The 24,581-nt window shown below is 35.7% G+C and overlaps 1 protein-coding gene across 4 annotated transcripts in view; it reads right to left on the bottom strand.

Annotated features, from left to right (window-relative positions):
• The window catches only part of FAM227B (family with sequence similarity 227 member B), a 284,670-nt gene that overhangs the window by 206,681 nt on the left and 53,408 nt on the right, over positions 1 to 24,581 (bottom strand). For all 4 annotated transcript variants that reach the window (XM_073995778.1, XM_073995777.1, XM_065547334.1 and 1 more), the window contains one exon: positions 18,636 to 18,762. In XM_073995778.1, the coding sequence (XP_073851879.1) occupies positions 18,636 to 18,762 (127 nt within the window). The remainder of the gene's footprint in view (positions 1 to 18,635; positions 18,763 to 24,581) is intronic.

A 24,581-nucleotide genomic window follows, 5' to 3' on the forward strand; every position in this document is an offset into this window, starting at 1 on the left:
TTGCAGCCTGATGATGAAATAGAAACGAAAATCCCATTTTCTAAAGAGAAATTCAAGGCAGCCACAAAATTTGCATAAGTAACGGAGAGCTAAATGTTAATCCCCAAGACAATGGGGAAAATGTCTCCAGGGCAGTCAGAGGTCTTCATGGCAGCCCCTCCTATCACAGGCTTGGAGGCCTAGAAGGGAAAGATGGTTTTGTCAGCTGGGCCCAGTACTCTCTGCTCTGTGTAGCCTAGGGACTTGGTTCCCTGTGTTCCAGCCACTCCAGTCATAGCATAAAAGGGCTCAGGTGGTTTGTTCAGGGGGTAGAAGTCCCAAGCCTTGGCAGCCTCATGTGTTCAGCCTGCAGGTGCACAGAAGTCAAGAATTGAGGTTTGGGAACCTCTGCCTAGATTTCATAGGATGTATGGAAATACCTGGATGCCCAGGCAGAAGTTTGCTCTATGGGAGGGACCCTCATGGGGAACCTCTGCTAGGGCAGTGCAGAAGGAAAACGTGGGGTCAGAGCCCCCACAGAGTCCCTACTAGGGCACTGCCTAGTGGAACTGTGAGAAGAGGGCCACTGTCCTCCAGTCCCTGGAATGGTAGATCCACTGACAGCCTTCACTGTGCACCTGGAAAAGCCACACTCAATGTCAGCTGGTGAAAGCAGCCTGGAGGAGTGATATACCCTGCAAAGCCACAGGTGTGGAGCTGCCCAAGGCCGTGGAAGTCCACCTCTTGCATCAGTGTGACCTGGATGTGAGACATGGAGTCAAAGGAGATCAGTTTGGAGCTTTAAGATTTGACTCCTCCACTGGATTTCAGACATGCATGGGGCCCGTAGCCCCTCTGTTTTGGCCAATTTCTCCCATTTTGAATGGCTGTATTTACCCAATGCCTGTACTCCCATTGTATCTAGGAAGTAACTAACTTGCTTTTGATTTCACAGGCTCGCAGGCAGAAGGGACTTGCCTTGTCTTGGATGAGACTTTGGACTGTGGACTTTTGAGTTAATGCTGAAATGAGTTAAGACTTTGAGGGACTGTTGGGAAGGCATTATTGGTTTTGAAATGTGAGGACATGAGATTTGGGAGGGAATCGGGGTAAAATGATACGGTTTGGCTGTGTCCCCACCCAAATCTCATCTTGAATTCCCACATGTCGTGGGAAGGACCCAGTGGGAGGTAATTGAATCATGCGGGCAGGTTTTTCCCTGCTGTTCTTGGGATAGTGAATAAGTCTCATGAGATCTGATGGTTTTAAAAACGGGAGTTTCCCTGCAAAGTTCTCTCTTTGCCTGCTGCCATCCATGTAAAACATGACTTGCTCCTCCTTGCCTTCTGCCATGATTGTGAGGCCTCCAAAGCCATGTGGAACTGTAAGTCCATTAAAACTTTTTCCTGTATGAATTACCCAATCTCGAATATGTCTGTATTAGCAGCATGAAAACAGACTAATAAACCAGCCAACCATTTTACATGCTGCCAAACTGAGCTTCCTAAATGAAGGAGAAATGAAACACTAAGGTAATTTGTCACCATTAGACCAATTTTACAGGACCTGCCTATAACAGACCCATCAAATGTGTACAGATACCTAGAGACTCAAAGTTAAAGGGTGCAGAAATATATATATATATACACACACACACACACACACACACACATATAACAGAAAACAAAAATGAACAGGAGTAGTTACTCTTAAATCAAATAAAGCAGACTTATTTAAAACAACAATGGTAAAAAAAAGACAAAGAAGGACATTATATAATACTAAAGGGTTCAATTCAGTAACAATCTTAAATATATATGAAGCCAACCCTGGAGCACAAAGATTCATAAAACAAAGAACACTAAACCTTAGAAAAGAGATGGACAGCAATACAATAATAGTGGAGGACTTCGACACGCCACTGACAGGCCTAGATACCATCAAGGTAGAAAATCAAGAAAGGAACTCTGGACTTAAACTTGACTCTAGACCAAATGAACCTAATAGACATTTAAAGAAGATTCTACCCAACAATTGTAAAAAACACATTTTTTTCTCATCAGCATATGGAACATTTTCCAAAACTGACCAGATGCTTAACAATAAAGCAAGTTTCAATAAATTTTAAAATCTGAAATTGTATCAAGTATCTTATCAGACCACAGTGGAATAAAATGAAAAATCAATCACAAGATGAACTCTCAAAGCTACAGGGAAACGAAACAACTTACTCCTGAAGGACTTTTGGGTAAAATATGAAATTTGGAAAGCAATAAAAAATTTTTGAAATCAATGAAGCACACACACAATATACCAAAACATCTAAGATACGGTAAAATCTGTGCTGAGAGTAATGTTTACAGTGTTAAATGCCAACATCAAAAATATCAAGATCTCAAATTAACAACCTAACATTGTACCTCAAGGAACTAAAAAAACAAGAAGAAACTAAACCCAAAGCTACAAGAAGAAAATAAATCACAAAGATCAGAACAGAAGTAAATGTAATTGAGATTAAGAAAGTGATACAAAGTATTAATGAAATGAGAAGTTGGTTATTTGAAAGGAGAAACAAGATTGACACACCACTAGGTAGATTTATCAAGCAAAAAAAGAAGATTCAAATAAGCACAGTCAGAAATGATAAAACTGACTTACCACTGATATCAGAGAAATACAAAGGATCATCAGAGATTATTTTGAACATCTCTATGTGTACAAAGTAGAAAACCTAGGAGAAATGGAAAAATTTGGGGGAATATATAACTTCTCATGATTGAACCAGGAAGAAATAAAAATTCTGAACAGATCAAGAAGGAGTAAAAAATTGCATCAATTAAAAAAAAAAAAAAAAAAGCCTAGGACCAGACAAATTCATAGCCAAATGTCACCAGACGTTCTAAGAGCTAGTTTCAATGTTATTGAAACTATTCCAAAACATCAGGGAGGAGGGAATCTCATCAAACTGATTCTACAAAACTAGTATCACCCAGTACCAAAATCAGGTAAGGACACCGTAAAAAAGAAAACTACAGTCCAATATCTCTGATGAACATGGATGTAAAAATTTTCAAAAAAACAACCAGCAAACTGATTCCAATAGCACATCCAAAAAGAGAATGCATCACCGTCAAGTGGGTTTTATTCCAGTGATGTAAGCATGGCTCAAAATATGAAAATCAATACTGTGATATGCTATAACAACAGAATTAAAAACAAAAACCACTCAATCATCTCAATATATGCAGAATAAGCATTTAGCAAAATCCAACATCCCTTCAGTTATCCAAGGAACCATACCTCAAAATAGTAAGAACCATCAGACACACAGCCAACATCATACTAAATGGGAAAAAGCTGGAAACATTCCCCATGAGAACCAAAATAAGACAAGGATGCATGCTCTCACCACTCCTATTCAACACTGTACTGGAAGTTTGTCCAGAAAACTCAGGCAAGAGAGAAATAATAGAAGACACCCAAACTGGAAAAAAGGTCAAATTATTTGTTTGCTACGACATCATCTTTTACCTAGAAAACCTTAAATATTCCTCCAAAAGGCTCATAGATTTAATAAATGATTGCAGTTAGGCTTCAGGAAATAAAACAATGTACAGAAATCAGTAGCATTTCTATACACTGATAATGTTCAAGCTAAAACCAAATCAAAACTCAGTCCCATTTACAACAGACATATACACAAAAATTAAATACCTAGGAATACACTTAACTAAGAAAGTGGAAGATCTCTACAAAGAGAAATACATAACACTGATGAAAGAAATCACAGAAGACACAAATGAATTAAAAAAATCACATGTTCATGGGTTGTAAGAATCAGTATCATTAAAATGACCATGATGCCCAAAGCAATCTACTGATTCAATGCAATTCCTATCAAATTACTAATGTCTTTTTTTGACAGGATTAGAAAAAGCAACTCTAAAATTAATGTGGAATCAAAAAATGCCTGTAAATCCAAAGCAATTCAGCAAAAACAACAAAGTTGGAAGTATCACATCACATCACATGACTTCAAGTTAAACTACAAAGCTACAGTAACCCAAATAACATAGTGCTGGTACAACAGAAACATAGATCAATGAAACAAAATAGAGAACCTATAAATAAACCCATATATCTACAACCAATTGATCTTTACGAAAATAAACAATAGAGAAAGAACACCTATTCAATAAACGGTGCTGGGAAAACTGGATAGCCATATGCAGCAAATGAAACTGGACCCCTATCTCTCATCATATGCAAGAATTAACCTAAGATAGATGAAAGACTAAAATATAAGAACTGAAACTACAAAATAATTCCAGAAAAAAAAACTAGGAATAACTCTTCTTGACATTGTCCTGGGCAAAGAATTCATGACTAAGACTTCAAAGGCAAAGGCAATGAAAACAAAACAGACCCGTGAGATGTAAACTAAAAACCTTCTGCACAGCAAAAGAAATAATAAACAGAGTAAACAGACAATCTACAGAATGAGAAAAAGTATTTGCAAATTGTGCCTCTGACAAAGGACTAATTTTCACAATCTACAAACAACTCAACAAGAGAAAAACACTCCATTAGAAAGCGGACAAAGGACATGAACAGACATTTCTCAAAAGAAAACATAAAAGCAATCAACAAACATAAGGAAAAATGCTTAACATCACTGATTATCAGAGGAGCACATTAAAACCACAATGAGATACCATCTCAAACCAATCAGAATGGCTATTATCAAAAAATCAAAAAATAACAGATATTGGTAAAGATGTAGAGAAAAGGTAACACACACCATTGATGGGAATGTATAATACAGTAACCCCTATGGGAAAAGGCATGGAGATTTCTCAAAGAATTAAAAATAAAACTACCATTGAGTCCAGCAGTCCTACTACTGAGTATAAACCTAAAGGAAAGCAAATCACTATACAAAAAAGACACCTGCACTCATGTTTATCACAACACTATTCACAATAGCAAAGTCTTGGAATAAACCTAAGTGTCTATCAATGGATGATCAGATAAAGAAAATATGGAATATATACACCATGGAATACTATGCAGCCATAAAAGGGATTACAATCATGTTTTTGTGGCAATGTAGATGGAGCTAGATGTAATTATTCTATATGAAATAACCCAGAAACTGTAAACCAAATACCATATATTCTCACTTGTAAGTGGGAACCAAACAATGGGTACACATGGATATAAACATAACAAATGACACTGGGGACTCCAAAAGAGGGGAGGTTGAGAGGAGGGTCAGAGTTGAAAAATGAACTATTGGGTACAGTGTTTACTATTTGGGTGATGGGTTTACTAGAAGCCTAAATATCACCATTACACAATATACCTATGTGACAAACCTGCACATGTACCTGCATCAAAAATAATCTAAAATAATCTAAAAGACAACATACACACAAAAGAAAATACAGGTTTGATTTTTTAAAATTAAACTTATTTGATATAATTGTAGATATACATACAGTTGCAAGAAATAATACAAGGAGATACTCCATACTTTTCACTCAGTTTCCCACAATGGTAACACCTTGTAAAACTATAGTGCAATATCACACTAGGATACAGACATTGATAGAATCAAGATACAGAACAGATCCATCACAAGTATCTCTCAAATTGCTTGCTTATATCCACACTTACTCTTTTTCCTTCCCAGTTTCTTCTCTCATCTCTAAATCTTGGCTAGTACTAATCTTTTCCCAATTTCTGTAATTTGAAGATTGTTATATAAATGAAATCAAATAGTATATGAACTTTTGGCACTGACTTTATTCACTCAGCATAATTCTTTAGAGACTTATCCAAGTTATTTCATATATCCATAATCCATTCCCTTTTCATTGTTGAGTAGTTTTCCATGGCACAGAAGCACCATAGTTTGTTTAATCATTCACCCTTAAGTTTTTATATGTGGCTATCTTATGAAACCCTTTTGTTCAAATTAGTTTTACTATTGACTGTCTAGAGTCTTCCATGGATATATCATATCATCTACAAATATAATTTTAATACTTTTTTACAATTATTATGCTTTTAATTGATTTCTATTATGTATTTAGAAAATAATATATGTAACAGATGGAGATGAGGCAATATCAATTATCTAGGAGATTTACACAGAATGGTTTTGAAATCCTGTGGTAAATTCAGTTTGGAATGTTTACTTTAGGCCACTCCTATGGGTCTTCAAAGCATACTTCAAAGCATCAATAAAATCATTCCACATACAAACTGCCTAGCAAGAACACTAATATAAATGATCTATACTACTTAAATAGCAGAATAGGTAGTTCTAACTAAAGTAAACAAAAACTGATCTTGTTTCAGGAAGTTTTATAAGGTTATGACCAGTAGAATTAATCTGAAGATATCAAAATAATTATGGCAAGCAACTAAGAGATTCTTTCTGCAAGAAAAAAAAGTTAACTTTTTTTGAGATACCATTGGGTAAAAGTGAAATCAATTTGTTTGCCTCTGTTGTAATAGAACTACAATGAAAGGCTAGAAAAAATTGAATTGTATGTATCTATAAAATTGCTCCAATGTTAAATTATTAGTAGCTAAAATACCAAAAACATATTTATTGTAAAAAGAAGAATAAGAAATGTATCTAAACTGTTCAAGTAAAGATACATGTTAGACATAAAAGAGAATATTTTTCTTATTTGTAAACTTATTTGAGTTTTAATAGAAGAAAATATATTTGTATTAATTAAAAGTACAACACATATTAAAACTACTATAAATATAAATATAAATATAAAGAAAACCCTACAGAAGCACAAGTGTACAGCATTCTATAGAATCACAAATATAATACATAGAATTCTATTTCCAACAGAGAATATTCTTTAGTTTTCAAGTCATTAGATTCCATTTATAATGTTTTACTATGCATTATTACATGACAAGAACAACTCAATACATTCTAAAATACAAGGATAATACACAGGCCACAATGTTTAAGATAATATTAATAAGTGTAAACTAATAATTATAAACATGAAATTATTTGCCACTAAAAGCACTATTTTGAAAGATTCTTAGGTAAAAATACAAACCAAATTGCAACTACATGGTGGAAATGTTCTGTACCTTGATGTGTATGTTGATTCATGTATATATGTCTGTGTATATATATTATGTATTGTGTATGTTTATATATGTTATATACTATGTATCAAGGCACACTCTACAGATTTGTGTAATGTACTGGACGTATATTAGATTTCAGTAAAATAATGTTAAAAAATAATCATACAAAAATTTAAAAATCAGTAATAAAATGTTTAAAGTGTAGGAAAATAAGATCTCTCTCACTATCAGAAATCTTCAAGATTTGAATATTCTTTTTTTTAAATTAATTTATTATTATTATACTTTAAGTTCTAGGGTACATGTGCATAACGTGCAGGTTTGTTACATATGTATACTTGTGCCATGTTGCTGTGCTGCACCCATCAACTCGTCATTTACATCAGGTATAACTCCCAATGCAATCCCTCCCCCCTCCCCCCTCCCCATGATAGGCCCCGGTGTGTGATGTTCCCCTTCCTGAGTCCGAGTGATCTCATTGTTCAGTTCCCACCTATGAGTGAGAACATGCGGTGTTTGGTTTTCTGTTCTTGTGATAGTTTGCTAAGAATGATGGATTCCAGCTGCATCCAAGTCCCTACAAAGGACTCAAACTCATCCTTTTTTATGGCTGCATAGTATTCCATGGTGTATATGTGCCACATTTTCTTAATCCAATCTGTCACTGATGGACCTTTGGGTTGATTCCAAGTCTTTGCTATTGTGAATAGTGCTGCAATAAACATACGTGTGCATGTGTCTTTATAGCAGCATAATTTATAATCCTTTGGGTATATACCCAGTAATGGGATGGCTGGGTCATATGGTACATCTAGTTCTAGATCCTTGAGGAATCGCCATACTGTTTTCCATAATGGTTGAACTAGTTTACAATCCCACCAACAGTGTAAAAGTGTTCCTATTTCTCCACATCCTCTCCAGCACCTGTTGTTTCCTGACTTTTTAATGATTGCCATTCTAACTGGTGTGAGATGGTATCTCATTGTGGTTTTATAACAACTTGCAAATATTTAAAATCAAAATTCCATTTCTGAATATAAAAACACAAAATATCTTATTCATTGTGAAAATGTTTAGATTTCTTGGGAGCCTAGGTGAGAAGATATAGCTAATGCTGCACTTGTACATCAGCTATTTTCCAGAAAGGATCATGTCTCATGCTTTTGCTGTTTAAAAGCATTGTTCATTACTCCCATCATCTTGCCTGTCTTTAGACTGTGGGTTTAGTCCTCGAAGAGTCCCAGTGTTTCTCTCTGCCAAATGCCTGAGAGAATGTGCAACCCTGGCACAATTTAGATAATATACTCAATATGTTTACTATATATTTCATTGTTCATTTACATTTTAGGACTTATTCATTGCCTTAAGAAGGGAAATATATAATTTGTGGCCATTATTGTACATTGTTGTTGAATATTGCCAAAAAACATATCCATTAATAAGTTTGTTACTGGATAAACAGGTAGTTACTTTGTCTATTAAAAGACTTATGAAGAAATCCTTGGTGGGTTATTATATAGATATTTAAGAGAATATCTATATATAATATACATAATACTATATAGATATTTAAGGGATTATCTATATATAATAGATAAATGATAATAGATATTAAGGGAAGCAGGTTGGGGTTTTTGAGTGGCTTGGGAGCACATTGATATTCCTCTCAATTAAATTATGAAATGTTAGTTGCGACTATTTGAAAATTTGCTATTTGACACATTTTTGGGGATTAGAGTTATATAATGAAGAAAGTCTGTGGTGAAAAAATTATAGTTTTTATAGTTAAACATCATGAGATATAAATAAAGGTTTACTGAGGGGTAAACTCATAGCCTTGAATCTTTTACACTAAGCAATAAATATGAAAATAATGTACAAAGCTTTCAGCTCTGTAAGTTAAAAAAGAACAGAAAACAATCATGTAAAAAGACTGAGAGAAAGTAATGACAATAAAAGCAAAATTAATGCACGAATATTTTTGTCAAGTAAAAATTGCAAATAAAATCATTGCTTCTTTGGTGGAAAATTAGACAAAATAGTCTGGAGAAAACAGCAATGAAAATTGTTCCAGAATAATGCAAAAAGCATCAAGTATCCCATATCTTCTTAAAAAAAAAAAAAGCATTTACAGAATTTTTCCAATTATAATAGTAATTAATATTCAACAATATTAAAAATACTAGAATTCTCAAAAAACCATTTTATTGTTTCGCCAGAACAACTTTACAAAGTAAACAGATCAAAAAAAGATATGATTTTTCTAAGATCATAGAGTCACACAGCTCTAACTACAAAGTTAAATAAGAAGAAAAAACAATTTACGCTCATTCACCAAAATATTTACATTTATCTTTACAAATCTTCATATGTACAAACCATATAATCTTTTTCATATTTTATTTGGCTAGTATATAGCCACTTGTAATTGCTAAAGAAAGGCTCATGTGAATAAAACTCCCTAAATTTTTTATGTTTAAAACAGTTTGTGGTGCACATTTGTATGTGACCCCCCACTGCTCCATCAATGGTGCATCCTCCAATTGCTTTTGTTGTATTCCTTAAGTTTTGATATATTGCTTCCATTTTCATTTTTGCCTCAAGATATTTTGATTTTCCTTTTGAGTTATTCCTTGACCCAATGGGTATTCAGTTTCCATATATTTATAAATTTTCCAGTTCTCTTCCTATTACTGATTTCTAATTTCATGTCATTGTGGTCAGAAGAGATGCTGATGTGATTTCAGTCTCCTTAAAGTGGTTAACACTTGTTTTGTGGCCCACCATATGATCTATACTGGAAAATGTTTTGTGTGCACATGATAAAAATGTGCATTCTGCTGCTTTGGATGGAATGTTCTGTATATGTCTGTTAGGTCCATTTTGTCTAGAGTGTTGTCAAGTCCTTTGTTTCCCTATTAGTTTTCTCTGTAGATGATCTATCAATTTTTTGAAAATAGGGTCTTAGAGTCTCCTATTATTATTGCATTGTAGTCTACTTCTTCCTTCAGTTCTGTTAATATTTGCTTCATATATTTAGGTGCTCCAATATCTAGTGCGTATGTATTTACAATTGTTATATCCTCTTTATGAATTGACCACTTTATTATTATATGAATAACCTCTTTGTCTCTTTTTTAAGTTTTTGTTTTAATGTCCATTTTATCTGATAGAAGCAGAGCTTTTCTCACTCTCTTTTATTACCATTTGCGTGGATTATCTGTTTTCCTCTTGTAACTTTCTGTCTAAGTGCATCCTCAAAGCTGAAATAAGTCTCTTGTAGGCAGCATATAGTTGGGTATTGTTTTTTAATCCATTCAGCCCCTCTATCTTTTGACTGGAGATTGTAATCCATTTAAATTCAATGTAATTGACATATAAAGACTTACTCCTACCATTTTGTTTTTCATTTTCTGGTTGTTTAGTAGATCCTTTGCTCATTTATTACTTTCTTGCTATCTGCCTTTGTGATTTTATTATTTTCTCTGGCTGTATAATTTGATTCTTTTCTGTGTCTTTTGCAGGTCTACTGTAGGTTTTTACTTTGTAGTTACCATGTGACTTACATAAATCCTATTATAATTACAACAGTCTATTTTGATATCATAACACACTCACAGGAAGAACCATTTCAGGTTCATGGGAGCAAGAACTCACTACCTTAAGACCAACAGCAAGTCACCTCTGCAGGTAGAACCCAAGTGATTCAGACACCTGCTAATAAACTCTACTTAAACTTTCACCTCTCAATATTACCGTGCTGAGAAATAAGGTTCCACATGAGTTTGGCAAGAACACTCATACCATAGCAAAACAAAGTAGACTTTAAGCCAAAAACTGTCACAAGGGACAAATAACATTATTTTTTAATGATAAAGGGATCAATTTATCAAGAGGATGTAACAATTAAAAGTATATATGCACCCAACATCAGAATGCCTAAATAAACCAAAGATTATTTGACATGAGATGAGAAATGAATAGCAATACAATAGTAACAAGAGACTTTAATACTCTGCTTTCAACATTGGATAAACTAAGAAGACAGAAGATTAATAATGAAATTACTGGATTTCACCGTGATAACAGACATATACAGACCATTCCATCCAACAGCAGTAGATTATACTTTTCTGTCTTATGCAAATGGGACATTCTCTAGGATAGACCATATGTTAGGCCACAAATAAATTTTAATAAATTTAAGAAGTTTGAAATCATATCTAGTATTGTTTTCAATCACAATGGCTGGAAACTACAAGTTAATAATGAGGAATGTGGGAAAATTAAAAAATATCTGGAAATCAATGTAATCTTGGCCAATGGGTCAAAGAAGAAATCAAAAGCGAAGTTGAAGAAATCAAAAGCGAAGTTAAAGAAAACCTTGGAACAAAGGAAAATGGAAACATGACATACTAAAACCTGTGAGATGCAGCAAATGGAGCTCTGAGTTGGAAATGTACAGCTGCGAATGCCTATATGAAAAAAAAATTCCCAATAAATAACCTAACATTATTCCTTAAGGAACTAAAATAACAAGAGCAAATTAAAATCAAAGTTAGCAGAAGGAAGGAAATACCAAAATCAGAACAGAAACAAAGCAAATAGAGAATAGAAAAATCATCTAAAAACTCAATAAAACTAAGAGTTCATTTTTTGAGGAAATAAAATGGACAAACCTTTAGCAAGACTAAAAAAAGAGAATATTCAAATAAAATAAAAAGGAAAGTGGAGACATTACGATACCTCTGAAATAAAAAGAATTATGAGACTATTATAAATAATCATATGCCAGCAAATTGAAAAAACCTAAATGGAATGGACAAATACCTAGAAAAATGCAACCTATTAATATTAATCAGGAAGAAAGAGGAAGCTGGAACATACCAATAACAAATAAAGACATTGAAGAGGTAATTAAAAACCTCCCAACAATGAAGAGCCCAACACCAGATGGCTTTATGGGTGAATTCTACTAAACAAACATATAAAGAAGAATTAGTATCAATACTCTTTAAACTCTGGAAATAAAACTAGAGAGAATACTCCCAAACACTTAGTGAGGTCAGCATCACCTTGGTACCGAAACCAGACAGAGATACCACAAGAAAACTACAGGTCAATTTCTCTGATGAACAATGATGTAAAAATCCTTAATAAGATCTTAGCAAACCAAATTTAAAAACACATGAAAAAGAGTATACATCATCATTAAGTGGGTTTTATCCCTAGCACGCAAGGCTGGTTTAATAAATGTAATTCAATCAATGTGACACGTCATACCAATAGAATCAATTATGATAGCCTCATGATCATATTAATTGATGCAAAAAAAACCATTTGATAAAGCTCAACATTCTTTTTTTGGATAAAAACTCTCACCAGTTTAGATGTAGAAATAAATTTCCTAAATGTAATGAAGGCCATTTATGAAAAACCCATGGCTAACATTATAATCAATTGGAAAAACCAGAACACTTTTCCACTAAGATCCAGTACAAGACAAGGATACTCTCTCTTGGCATTTCTCTTTAACACAGTGCTGCAAGTACTAGCAAGGGCTATCAGACAAAAAAAGAAAAAGAAAATGAAAAAACATGAAAATGGGAAAGGAACACATAAAATTATCTGTATTTACAGATTACATGATTGTATCTGCAGAAAATCCTAAAGCGTTCTCAAAAAAGTTAGAACTGACTAAGTGATTTCTGCAAAGTTACAGAATACTAAATCAATATACAAGAATCAATTGCATTTCTATATATTAACAACAAACTATCCAAAAAAGATATTTAAAAATTCCATTTAATAAGAGTGTCAAAAATAACTATTTAAGAATAAATTTAACTAAGGAGGTGAAAAATCTGCAGACTGAATATTGTAAGACACTGAAGAAAGAAATTGAAGAAGACAACAATAAAGATATCCCATGCTATGTATCAGAAGAATCAATATGGTTAACATGTCCATACTACCCAAACCTGTATACAATGCCAACACAATCTCTAACAAAATCTTAATGACATTCTTCACAGAAATAGAATAAACAATTCTAAAATTTGTATAGAGCCACAAAATATCCTGAGAGGGCAAAGCAATTATGAGAAAAAAAAAAGTTGTAGGCAATAAACCTCTTGATTTAAAATTGCATTAAAAAGCTATAGAAATAATAATTTAAAAAAACTATGGTATTGGCACGAACACTGACACAGAGATCAGTGGTATAGAATACAGTGCCCAGAAATAAATGACAAACATATGCGGTGAACTAATTTTTGACAAGGGCACCAAAAGAATACAATCAGGAAAAGATAGTTTCTTCAATAAATGGTGCTGGGAAAACTGAATTTCCACATGCAAAAGGATGAAATGGACCCTTATTTTATGCCACTCAAAAACTCCACAAAAAATGGATAGGCTACCTAAATGTAAGACATAAGGCTATAAAACTTCTAAATGAGAACATAGGGCAATAGCTTCTTGACACTGACATATGTGATGAATATTTGGATATCATACCAATAGCCTGGGCTACAACAGCAAAAATAAACAAATGGGACAATATCTAACTAAATGTCTTCTGCACATCAAAGAAAATAATCAATGAAATGAAACGGCGACCTATGAATTAGGAAAATATATTGACAGATAATATAACTACTACTATCTACTAACTAATATCTATAATTTATAAAGAATTCATACAACTCAAAGTAGAAAACAACCCAATTAACAAGCCAGTGACTTGAATAGATATTCCTTCAAAGAAGACACAGAAATATATGAAAAGACATGCAGGTATATGAAAAGGTGCTCAACATCATTAATTTTTAGGGAAATGCAAATTAAAACCACTATGAATATTACCTCACATAGAATGGCTAATAAAAAGTCAAGAGGCCAGGTGCGGTGGCTCAAGCCTGTAATCCCAGCACTTTGGGAGGCCGAGACGGGCGGATCACGAGGTCAGGAGATCGAGACCATCCTGGCTAACATGGTGAAACCCCGTCTCTACTAAAAAAATACAAAAAACAAAAACAAAAACAAACAACTAGCCGGGCGTGGTGGCAGGCGCCTGTAGTCCCAGCTACTCGGGAGGCTGAGGCAGGAGAATGGCATAAACTCGGGAGGCGGAGCTTGCAGTGAGCCGACATCCCGCCCTTCACTCCAGCCTGGGCGACAGAGCAAGACTCTGTCTCAAAAAAAAAAAAAAAAAAAAAAAAAAGAGTCAAGAGACAAACAGATTTGGTAAGCGTGTGCATAAATGGGAACCCTTGTACACTATTGGTAAGAATGTAGACTGATGTAGCTATTGAGGAAAACAGTATGAGAGTTCCTAAAGAAATTTAAAACAGAACTACCATGTGACCCAGCAATCTCACTTTTGGGTGTATTACCCAAAGGAAATGAAATCACCACATCATAAGGGTATCTGCACTCCCATGTTCATTGCAGCATTCTTCACAATAGCCAAGGTATAGAAACAGCCTAAGTGCTTACTGATTAATGAATGGATAAAAATATTTTGGTGTATATGTAAAACAGAATATTATTCTGCATTTTAAAAAAGGAGATCCTGTCATTTGCCCCACAATGTAGAACCTGGAAGGAATAATCCAGTGAAATAAGCCAGACACAGAAATAAAAATATTTCATGATCTCACTGATATTTGGAAAATAAGAAAAATCAAAGATACAGAAATAAAGAATAAAACATTGGTTACTGGGACCAGGCAAGGTGGGTGAGGTAGAGCATGAATGGGAAGATATAGGTTAGATGTTATGAAGGAGCACATATGTAGGATGAACTAGTCTAAAGATCTAATGTACAACATGAAGGTACTAGTCAATAAAATTCTACTGTTAATAAAAAAATCATGGACAAAAATTTTGAAAGCAATAAGGGAAAGAAAGTTCCTCACACACAAGGGAAAGTGGTGGCTTTCAGTGGATTTTTCAACAAAAACTTTGCAAGTCAGGAGAGAGTCTGATTATGCAGTTGACACCTGAAGAATATAAATTGAAGTACTTGGGTTCACTTACATATGGATTTTCATCTGCCTCTACCACCGCCAAGACCAATCCCTCTTTTTCCTCCTTTTCCTCAGCCTACTTAACATGAAGATGACAAGAACAGCTCAGCCAAGCTTCTGATTCCGTGGAACATGGAGCACTTCATCAGTTTGGCCCCAGAAGGCACAACTGCTCTGGGGGACCTAAGCTTAGGGTCCCTGGAAGGTGGAGCATTGCCTCAGCTTTGGCACTGGAGAAGGAGGATGCTCTGGTAGGCTGAGACTTTGGGTCCCCAAGGGGGGGGGGGGGTGCTGTTTCACTTTGGGTACCAGGGGGTGCAAATGCTCCAGTGGGTCAAGGCTTCAGGTCCTGCCCCTTTCTCTCTCTTCATCTAAAAATGTTGCAATGTAAAATTTAACTCTTTCAATGGTTTCCTATAAACCCTGTAGCCTTTCTTCATTCTTTTTTCCTTTGCTCCTCTAACTGGATACTTTCAATTGACCTGTCTTAAGAGTTCACAGATTCTTTCTTCTGCTTGATCAAGTCTGCTGTTGACACTGTCTATTGCATTTTTTATTTCATTCACTGTATTCTTAAGCTCCAGAGTTCTGGTTTTTTTAATTCCTATTTCTTTATTGATCTCATTTTGTTCAAGTATCTTTTTCTATTGTTTAGTTGTCTATCTGTGTTCTCTTTTAGTTCACTTAGTTTCCTTAAAGCAATTATTTTGAATTCTTTATCAGGAAATTATTGAGTATCCATTTATTTTGGGTTACTAGAAAATTATTGCATTCTGTTGGTGGTATCATGTTTCTTTGTTTTCCTTGTTTCTTTTTGCTTTGCATTAATGTCTGCACATTTGATGATGCAGTCACCTCTTCCAGAATTTACATGTTGGTTTTGGTGGGGAAAGAGCTTCAACTATGGGTGGATATGAAGGCATTGGCTAGGTGAGGTGTCATGTTTCTGGCTTGGTGAGCATGCAACAGCTTACACTCCGCATGCAGCTCTGTCAGATGAAGTCAGCATCAGTGAAAATTGCAGCATCCTCAGTCGCCAAGGCTAGCGGTGTTTGTGATGGCTGTGAGGGTTGTTAGGGTCTTCAGTTAGAAAGGCTGCTGGGATATTACTAATCTCTTTTTCTCCCATAGTGGAATTCATGCCCACAGATACTCCTAAAAATGCCAGGTTCAGTTTGTGGGCATCCTCGTGGTGGTGGTGGTGGTGGTGGCATCAGTGTCTGATGTCCAGTGCCCACAAAGTGGCCATGGTGCCAGGATTTGGAGTATGAATACACATGAAGAGTCAGTGGCTCCAGGGTCTGGGGCAGTAGGGACATTGGTGCCTGTGGTGCAGGTTCCTTTGTAGCAGCATTAATAATGGTGTGTGAGGCATGTGAATTTTTGGAGAAACGAGAAAATGAGGTCTGGAGAATAAATTCATGCAGAGCTCAGGAATCCGAGGTGGTGTTGCAGTGGGTCCAGTGTCATGGGTGCAGGTGTTTGCCCTGGGATCTGGGGTCCAGAGCATGGGCATGTGCACATTTACTGTTGCTCTCGAGTCCACAGTGCAGATGCAGCTGCTGCAGCAGTGGCTCTGGTGTCCATATGAGGTGTTTATAGAGCAGCTGTAGAGCTAGAGTTTAAAGTGCAGACATGTGTGGAGTAAAAGTGGTTCCATGGTCCCAGGTGCAGGCTAGCTTGTTGTGGAAATGACTTTGGAATATGAAACATGGACATGCATGCTCCTGCAACAAAGCTGAGGCCTAGAATGTGGGTATGCAAAGGGTGTCTGTGGCTCTGGAGTCTGTGGCATGCATGGTTTTAGATGCGAGTAGCCCTGGGTAGCACAACAGTGGCTTCTTATTGAGGTTGGAGCACAGCAGTCTCTCTCTCTCTCTCTCCAGGAGGTCAAAACAGCAATGGCTGTTGGTTAACCATCTCAGTGGCAAGAGCCAGCAGTGTCCTCAAGACAAAAAGAATGAACACTAAGGGGACATCTGATGTGAAAGCTGCAGGGAGTGTGTGGCTGCCTCAGGAACTGTTGAAGTCCTTAGTAGAAAAGGCTGCTAGGATCCTTTGCAGAGCAGGCCACTGGAGACCAGAATGGTACCTGCCTCATGACTGATTCTGTATTCTCCACCTTTCTTTGTTCCTAGCTGTATCCAGATGTCTCACATATGTCAATCTCCCCAGAAATCCTTTCTGTGCAATTATTGGGTTTTGCTGTACTGTATTGCTGTAGGTTTTAAACATGATGTTTAAGCCCTTCTAGGACTATTTTTGTTCATGGGTAGCAGTCTAACTATTTTGTGTGTGTGCGTGAGAGAGATAAAAGCTGATATAACCTAATCCACCATGTTGCTCATATCATTTATCTCTCCCACTTCTTATAAGGACACCAATCATATTGGATTAGAGCCCACCCATGTAATGCCATTTAACCTTAATTACTTCTTTAAAGATCACACCTCCAAATACAGTCACATTGTGAAGTGTAGTAGAGATTAGGAATTTACTTCAACATATGAATTTTGGGGAAGATACAATTCAGTTCATAATAGGTCTGTAGAACATTATTCTACCCTTCATCATGTTCTTTTCTTATAGTATCTTTGTATGAATGCTGTGGTCATTTCGTTTTTGTTTCTTATGTTTGAATTAATTTGATTTTTTATATAACTAGCAGGAGATTCTTATCTGTGTGTATTCATAGGTGGTTTCTCAGGGTTATTTTCAAGTCTTTACCTCTCAAAGCCTCCCTCCATAAGGTATAAAACATTTTCTTATAAAAGTGATTTGGTTAGTAAAAACTGACATTAAGCAGTTTTAAAAATTAGATAACATTTAGATAGAAATATTTACAAGAACTATGTGAAAACAGTTAATAGCTTCTGGTGGTTAGTAATAATAACCTTATTAAAAAACGCCAGGAGGTCATTCCAGGAACATGAAACTATATTTCTCAACCTTAGTTTTAAACCCTAGTACTTAAATCTCTTGATAAATGTTCTAGGATTGAGTTTTACTTTCCTTTAGCTTTTCAATCCTACCATTTTCACCTACACAGTGATTAAAAAACAGGTTTTCCTTGATTAATGTTCTCTAAGAAATTAAATAATTTCCAGATTTTTTCCTAAATAATATTATTTGCTAATTAAATATAAGTAGTATTCTAAAAGCAGTTTAAAACATGTATGGTCCAAATATAGTACATACATGGTATGACTTTATTTCTGTGACATTTCCATAACAATTTTCCATAATATTTCCATAATAATTCCATTGCTTATAAGATATTGGCTTCTAAATTTAATAAGTAATTAATTATGGTAAAATGAAATTTTCAGAAGAAAGTAAAGAACATTTATTTTAACACATGGGTATTGCTATGGCACGCTTTGTGAGAAAAAGAACTACCAATATTTTTGGATGGAATAAATAAAATACTGCAACCCCAAAATTTTAAAAACCAAAACAATGATCAATATTTAAATGATATATTCATACCTGAACACCAAAGAAAAATGGTATTCCCTAGATCTTCTTTAAATTCATCATTAAAGAGGTAACTAGATTCTGGAAATGCTTCATGGAATGTTGCATATATGGCTTGTGCCAAACAATCAGGATATATCTACCAAAATAAAATCGTATCAGATTAATTTTATATTTTTAAATTTTAATATATGTCAGCTGCCAAAGAAATTATTATTTTTTAAATTTGCCTTACAATTTATTAACCAAATAAAAATTCGCCATTTTTTAAATTCTAAAATCACATTTATATAAATTAATGTACATCACTATGCCTGATAGCTAAATTTGAACTGGAATATGTTTCAGTAAGGAGCAATGCCACCCTCTCCACTCCCTCCAACCACCTGGAAATTAAATTTCTTTGGTTTCCTTATGATTTTAAATTTTAGTTTTTAAAACTAGTTACACACTTATTTAATATTTTTAACTTTCATTTTATCTTCAAGGGTACATGTGCAGGTTTCTTATATAGTCAAATTGCACGTTAAGGAGGTTTTGTGAACAGATTATTTCTTTTTATAAACACTAGTACAATTTATTGAGAAAGTAAGTCTGAGTCACAGGCAGTGGAGGGAGATGATGATGAAATTATTGGGTTGGATTGTTGTTGTTGTTTTAAAAATTTATTTTGATTTCAATAGTTTTTGGGGAACAGGTGGTGTCTGATTGCACGGAAAAGTTCTTCAGTGGTGATTTCTGAGATTTTGATGCACTCATCACCTGAGCAATGCACACTGTACCCAATTTGTAGGCTTTTATCCCTCATGTCCCTCCCATTCCGATCCCCCTCCCATCCTTTCCCCTGAGTCCCCAAAGTCCATTATATGCATGCCTCTGCATTCTCATAGCTTAGCTCTCACGTATAAGTGAGACCATATGATGCCTGGCTTTCCATTCTTGAGTTACTCCACTTAGAATAATTGTCCCCAGCTCCATCCAGGTTGCTGTGAATGCCATTATTTCATTCCTTTTAATGGTTGAGTAGTATTCATATATATATATATATACACACATATATATATATATATACACACACATATATATATACACATCACATTTTCTTTATCCACTTGTTGGTTGGTAGGCATTTAGGCTGGTTTCATATATTTGCAATTGCAAATTGTGCTGCTATAAATATGCGTGTGCAAGTGACTTTTTCATATAATGTCTTCTTTTCCTCTAAGTAGATACCCAGTAGTGGTATTGCTGGATCAAACAGTAGTTCTACTTTTAGTTCTTTAAGGAATCCCATACTGTTTTCCATAGTTGTTTTATTAGTTTACATTACCACCAGCAGTGTAAAAGTGTTCCCTTTTCACCACACCACATATGATGTATCACACTGATTGATTTGCATATGTTGAACCATCCTTCCATTTCAGGAATAAATGCCACTTGGTATTGATGAATGATCCTTCTAATGTATTGTTGAATTTGGTTTGCGGTATCTTGTTGAGGATTTTCGCATCAATATCCATCACTGATACTGGTCTGTGGTTTTCTTTTCTTTTCTTGATATGCCTTTGTCTAGTTTTGGTATCCAAATAATACTGCCTTATAGAATGAGTTTGGGAGTATTCCCTCCTCCTCTTTTTCTTTGAAATAGTCTGAGTAGAATTCGTATTAGTTCTTCTTGGAATGTTTGGTAGAATTCAGCAGTGAAGCCAGCAAGTCCTGGGCTTTTCCTTACTGGGATACTTTTTAATATGGCTTTGATCTCATTACTTTGTTTGTGCAGAATTTGAATTTGTTCCTGGTTCAATCTTGGGAGGTGGCAATATTTAGAACTCTGTCAATTTCTTCTAGATTTTCTAATTTATTGGCATACAGTTGCTCATGGTAGCGACTAATAATCCCTTGACTTTCTGCAGTACCAGTTGCAATGTCTCCTTTTTCATTTCTGATTTCATTTGTATCTTGCCTTTTTTACTTAGTCTGGCTAATGATTTGTCAATTTTTTCTAACTTTTCAGAAAACAAACTTGTTTTATTGATCTTTCTTATCAGTTGTTTTCATTTCAATCTCATTTACTTCTGCTCTGATCTTTATTCTTTCTTTTCTTCTACTAATTTTGGGTTTGGTTTGCTCTTGCTTTTCTAATTATTTAAGACACATGGTGAGACTGTTTCTTTTAAGTTGTTCTTTATTGATGTAGGCACTTACAGCTATAAATATGCCTTTTAGTACTGCTTTCACTCTATTCCATAGATTTTGGCATGTTGTGTTTCCATAATCATTTGTTTAAAGAGATTTTTCAAATTCTTTCTTAATTTCTTCATTGATCCACTGGTCATTAGGAGCATATTGTTTAATTTCCACGTGGTTGCTTTCCAAATTTCTTCTCGTTATTGATTTGCACATATATTTTTCCATTGTTATATCCTCTTGCTGAATTGACCCCTTTATTATTATATAATAACCTTCTTTGTTTCTTCTTACAGTTTCTGTATTTAAGTCTATTTTGTCTGATAGAAGTATAGCAACTCCTCCTTTTTGGTTTCCATTGGCATAGAGTATCTTTCCTCATACCTTTATTTTCGGTCTATGTGTATCTTTATAGGTGAAGTGTGTTTTTTGTCAGCAATAGAACAATGAGTCTTGTTTTTTCATCCATTCAGCCAGTCTTTTAATTAGAGTTTAGTCCACTTACACTCAATATTATTATTGATAAGGGCTTACTTCTGTGATTTTGTTATTTATTTTCTTGTTGTTCTGTGATCTTCTCTTCCTTCTTTCTTTGTTCCTGTCTTCCTGTAGTGAAAGTGATTTTTCTCTGGTGACATGCTTTAGTTTCTTGCTTTGTATTTTTTGTGTATCTACTGTGTGTTTTTTGGTTTGAGGTTACCATGAGGCTTGCAAATACTATTTTAAGACCCATATTTTAACCTGGTAACAACATAACACTATTTCCATAAACAAACTAATAAAAACTCAACGTTTTAAATTTGTCCCCCCACTTTTTAACTTTTTGTTGTTTCTATTTATATCTTACTGTATTATGTCTTAAAAAGTTGTTGAAATTATAATTTTTTAATGGTTCCTCCTTTATTTAGTCTTTCTACTTAGGATAAGAGTAGTTTATACAACAGTTGCAGTGTTTTAATATTCTGTGTTTTTTCTGTGTACTTACTATTACCTGTGAGTTTTGTAAATGTGATTATTTATTGCTCATTAATGTTTTTTCTTTTTGATTGCAGTCCTTTCTTTAGCATTTCTTGTAGGATAGGTCTGGAATTGATGAAATCCCTCAGCTTTTGTGTGGGATTTTTTTTTTTATCTCTCCTTCATGTTTGAAGGATATTTTTGCCAGATATACTACTTTAGGGTAAATGTTTTTGTTTCTTCAGCACTTTAAATATATCATTCCATTCTCTTCTGGCCAATAAGGTCTCCACTGAAAAGCCTGCTGCCAGATGTATTGGAGCATTATTGTATGTTGTTTGTTTCTTTTATATTGCTACTTTCAGGATCCTTTCTTTATCCTTGACCTTTGGGAGTCTGATTATTAAACATCTTAAGTAATTTTCAGGTTAAATCTGCTTAGTGTTCTATAACCTCCTTGTACTTGGATACTGATATTTTTCTTTAGGTTTAGGAAATTGTCTATTATCCCTTTCAATAATCTTTCTACCCCATCTCTTTCTCTACCTCCTTTTTAAAGCCAATAACTCAGATTTGCCCTTTTGAGGCTATTTTCCAGATCCTGTAGGCATGTTTCATTGTTTTTTATTCTTTTTTCTTTTGATTCCTTTATGTGTTTTCAATAGCCTATCTTCAAGCTCACTAATTCCTTTTTCTGCTTGATACATTCTGCTATTTAAGGACTGATGCATTCTGCAGTGTGCCCATTGCATTTTCAGCTCCAGAATTTCTGCTTCTTTTTATTTCTATTTCTTTGTTAAATTTATCTGATATAATTCTGATTCCTTCTTGTGTTATTCTGAATTGATCTGAGTTTCTTCAACGCAGCTATTTTTAAATCTCATCTGAAAGGTCACATATCTCTGTTTCTCCAAGACTGGTCCCTGGTGCCTTATTTAGTTAATTGCTGAAGTCTTTTCATGGATGTGTTGATGCCAGTTGATGTTCTTTCGTGTCTGGGCATTAAAGAGTTAGGTATTTATTATAATATCCACTGTCTGTGCTTATTTGTAGCTGTCCTACTTGGGAAGGCTTTCCAGATACTTGAAATAACTTGAGTAACACTGTGGTTCTTGCAGACTCGTGGAGGCAATTCTCTGAATTATCAGGCAGATACTTTTGTTCTCCTCTCTTACTTTCTCCCAAACATACAGAATCTCTCTTTCTGTTCTGATACCTAAAGATGTAGGTGGAGTGACATAAGCACTCCTGTGGCTATCACCATTATGACTGCATTGGGTAAGACCTGAAGCCAGAACAGTGCTGGGTCTCACTGAAGGCCTGCAGCAATCACTCCCTGACTACTGTATATGTTTGCTCAAGGTCCTGGGGCTCTACAATCAGCAAGTGGCAAAGCCAGCCAGGCCTATGTCCTTCCCTTCAGGGTGGCGAGGTTCCCCAGGCCCCTGGTAGGTCCAGGTGTGCTGCCTGGGAGCCAGAGACTACAGAAAAAAACCTTAGTGCTGGCACTCAAACCACAAGATGCAGTCCTTCCCATTCTTCCCTCCCCTTTCCAAAGGCAGAGTCATCTCACCCTGTAGCCACTGCCACACCATGCCATGAGTAATATTGCCAGACTATCAGCCAATCTTTCCTTAAGGGCCACAGGCTCTTAAATCAGCTCTTACTGAATGCTGCCTGACCTGGGACACAACCTTCAGGGAAGTGGGCTCCTCTCTGGCCCAGGGCAGGTTGAGAAATGCTGCCCAAGAGTCAAGTCCTGGAATTAGAGACCCCAAGAGCCCACCTGGTGCTCTTCCCGCCTGTGGCCATGCTGCAACCTGAAGCCAGCAAGTCTCAGAGTATCACCCAGGGCCCTCACTGTAGTACTTGGGTATTGCTGCTAGTTATTCAGGGCTCAAGGGCTCTTCAGTTAGCAGGTGATAATGCTGCCAGGACTGGGCCCTTTCCTTCAAGGCAGTATGTTCCATTTTTGCCCATGGTGTGTCTAGAAATGTCATCTGGAAGCTAGGGCCTGGAATAAGGGCCTCACATCTCTGTCTGATGCCCTATCCTGCTGGGGCTGAGCTGGTATCCAAGATGCAAGTCAAAGTCCTCCCCACTCTTCCCTCTCCTTTCCTCTAGCAGAAGGAAGGAATCTCTTTTGGAGTTGCGAGCTGTGCAACCTGGGGTTATGAGAGAGGTGATGCCAGTACTCCCTTGGCTGCCCCTACTGATGTGTCAATATGTTGCTTGCACACTCCAGTCCATTGTCTCTGGACCTAGTTCAGTAATAGGTCTTGCTTAAGAGTCGCAGTCCTTATGGCCCAGACTTTCAGATTTTCTTGGAGACACAGAATGTGTAGCCCTCTGTGGCAAGGTTTGCAGGTTCTCAAGTTCTGACCACTGGGATCCACAATTCCCCTCTGTCTAGGGCTGGTTTAAATGCTCCCTCTGTGGGCCGGTATCAGCTGAGTTTGGTTCGGTTTTCTTTCTGCCCTAACAGGACAGCACTGATTAACTACCTCACAATGTTGTGTTCTCCTTTCCCCAGCACCCAGAAATGCTCTCTGCACTACACTGCCACTGCTGGGGGTTGGGGAGGGGTGGTGGTGGTGATTCGGACTGCTTTTCCTATCTCTTCAGTGCCTCTTTCAGTGATATTAAGCTAAAAACCAGGCACTATAAGTACTTGCCTGATTTTTGTTTTTTATGAAGGTTTTTTTTCCGTGTAGACAGTTGTTAACTTGGTGTCCTTGTGGGGGGACAATCAGTGAGGCTTCTATTCTGCCATTGTGCTCTGTCTCTGCCTGTTTTATCTTCAAGTAGAATAGC

Source organism: Macaca fascicularis, chromosome 7, assembly GCF_037993035.2.
Source record: "Macaca fascicularis isolate 582-1 chromosome 7, T2T-MFA8v1.1".
In the NCBI taxonomy this organism is placed as follows: domain Eukaryota; kingdom Metazoa; phylum Chordata; class Mammalia; order Primates; family Cercopithecidae; genus Macaca; species Macaca fascicularis.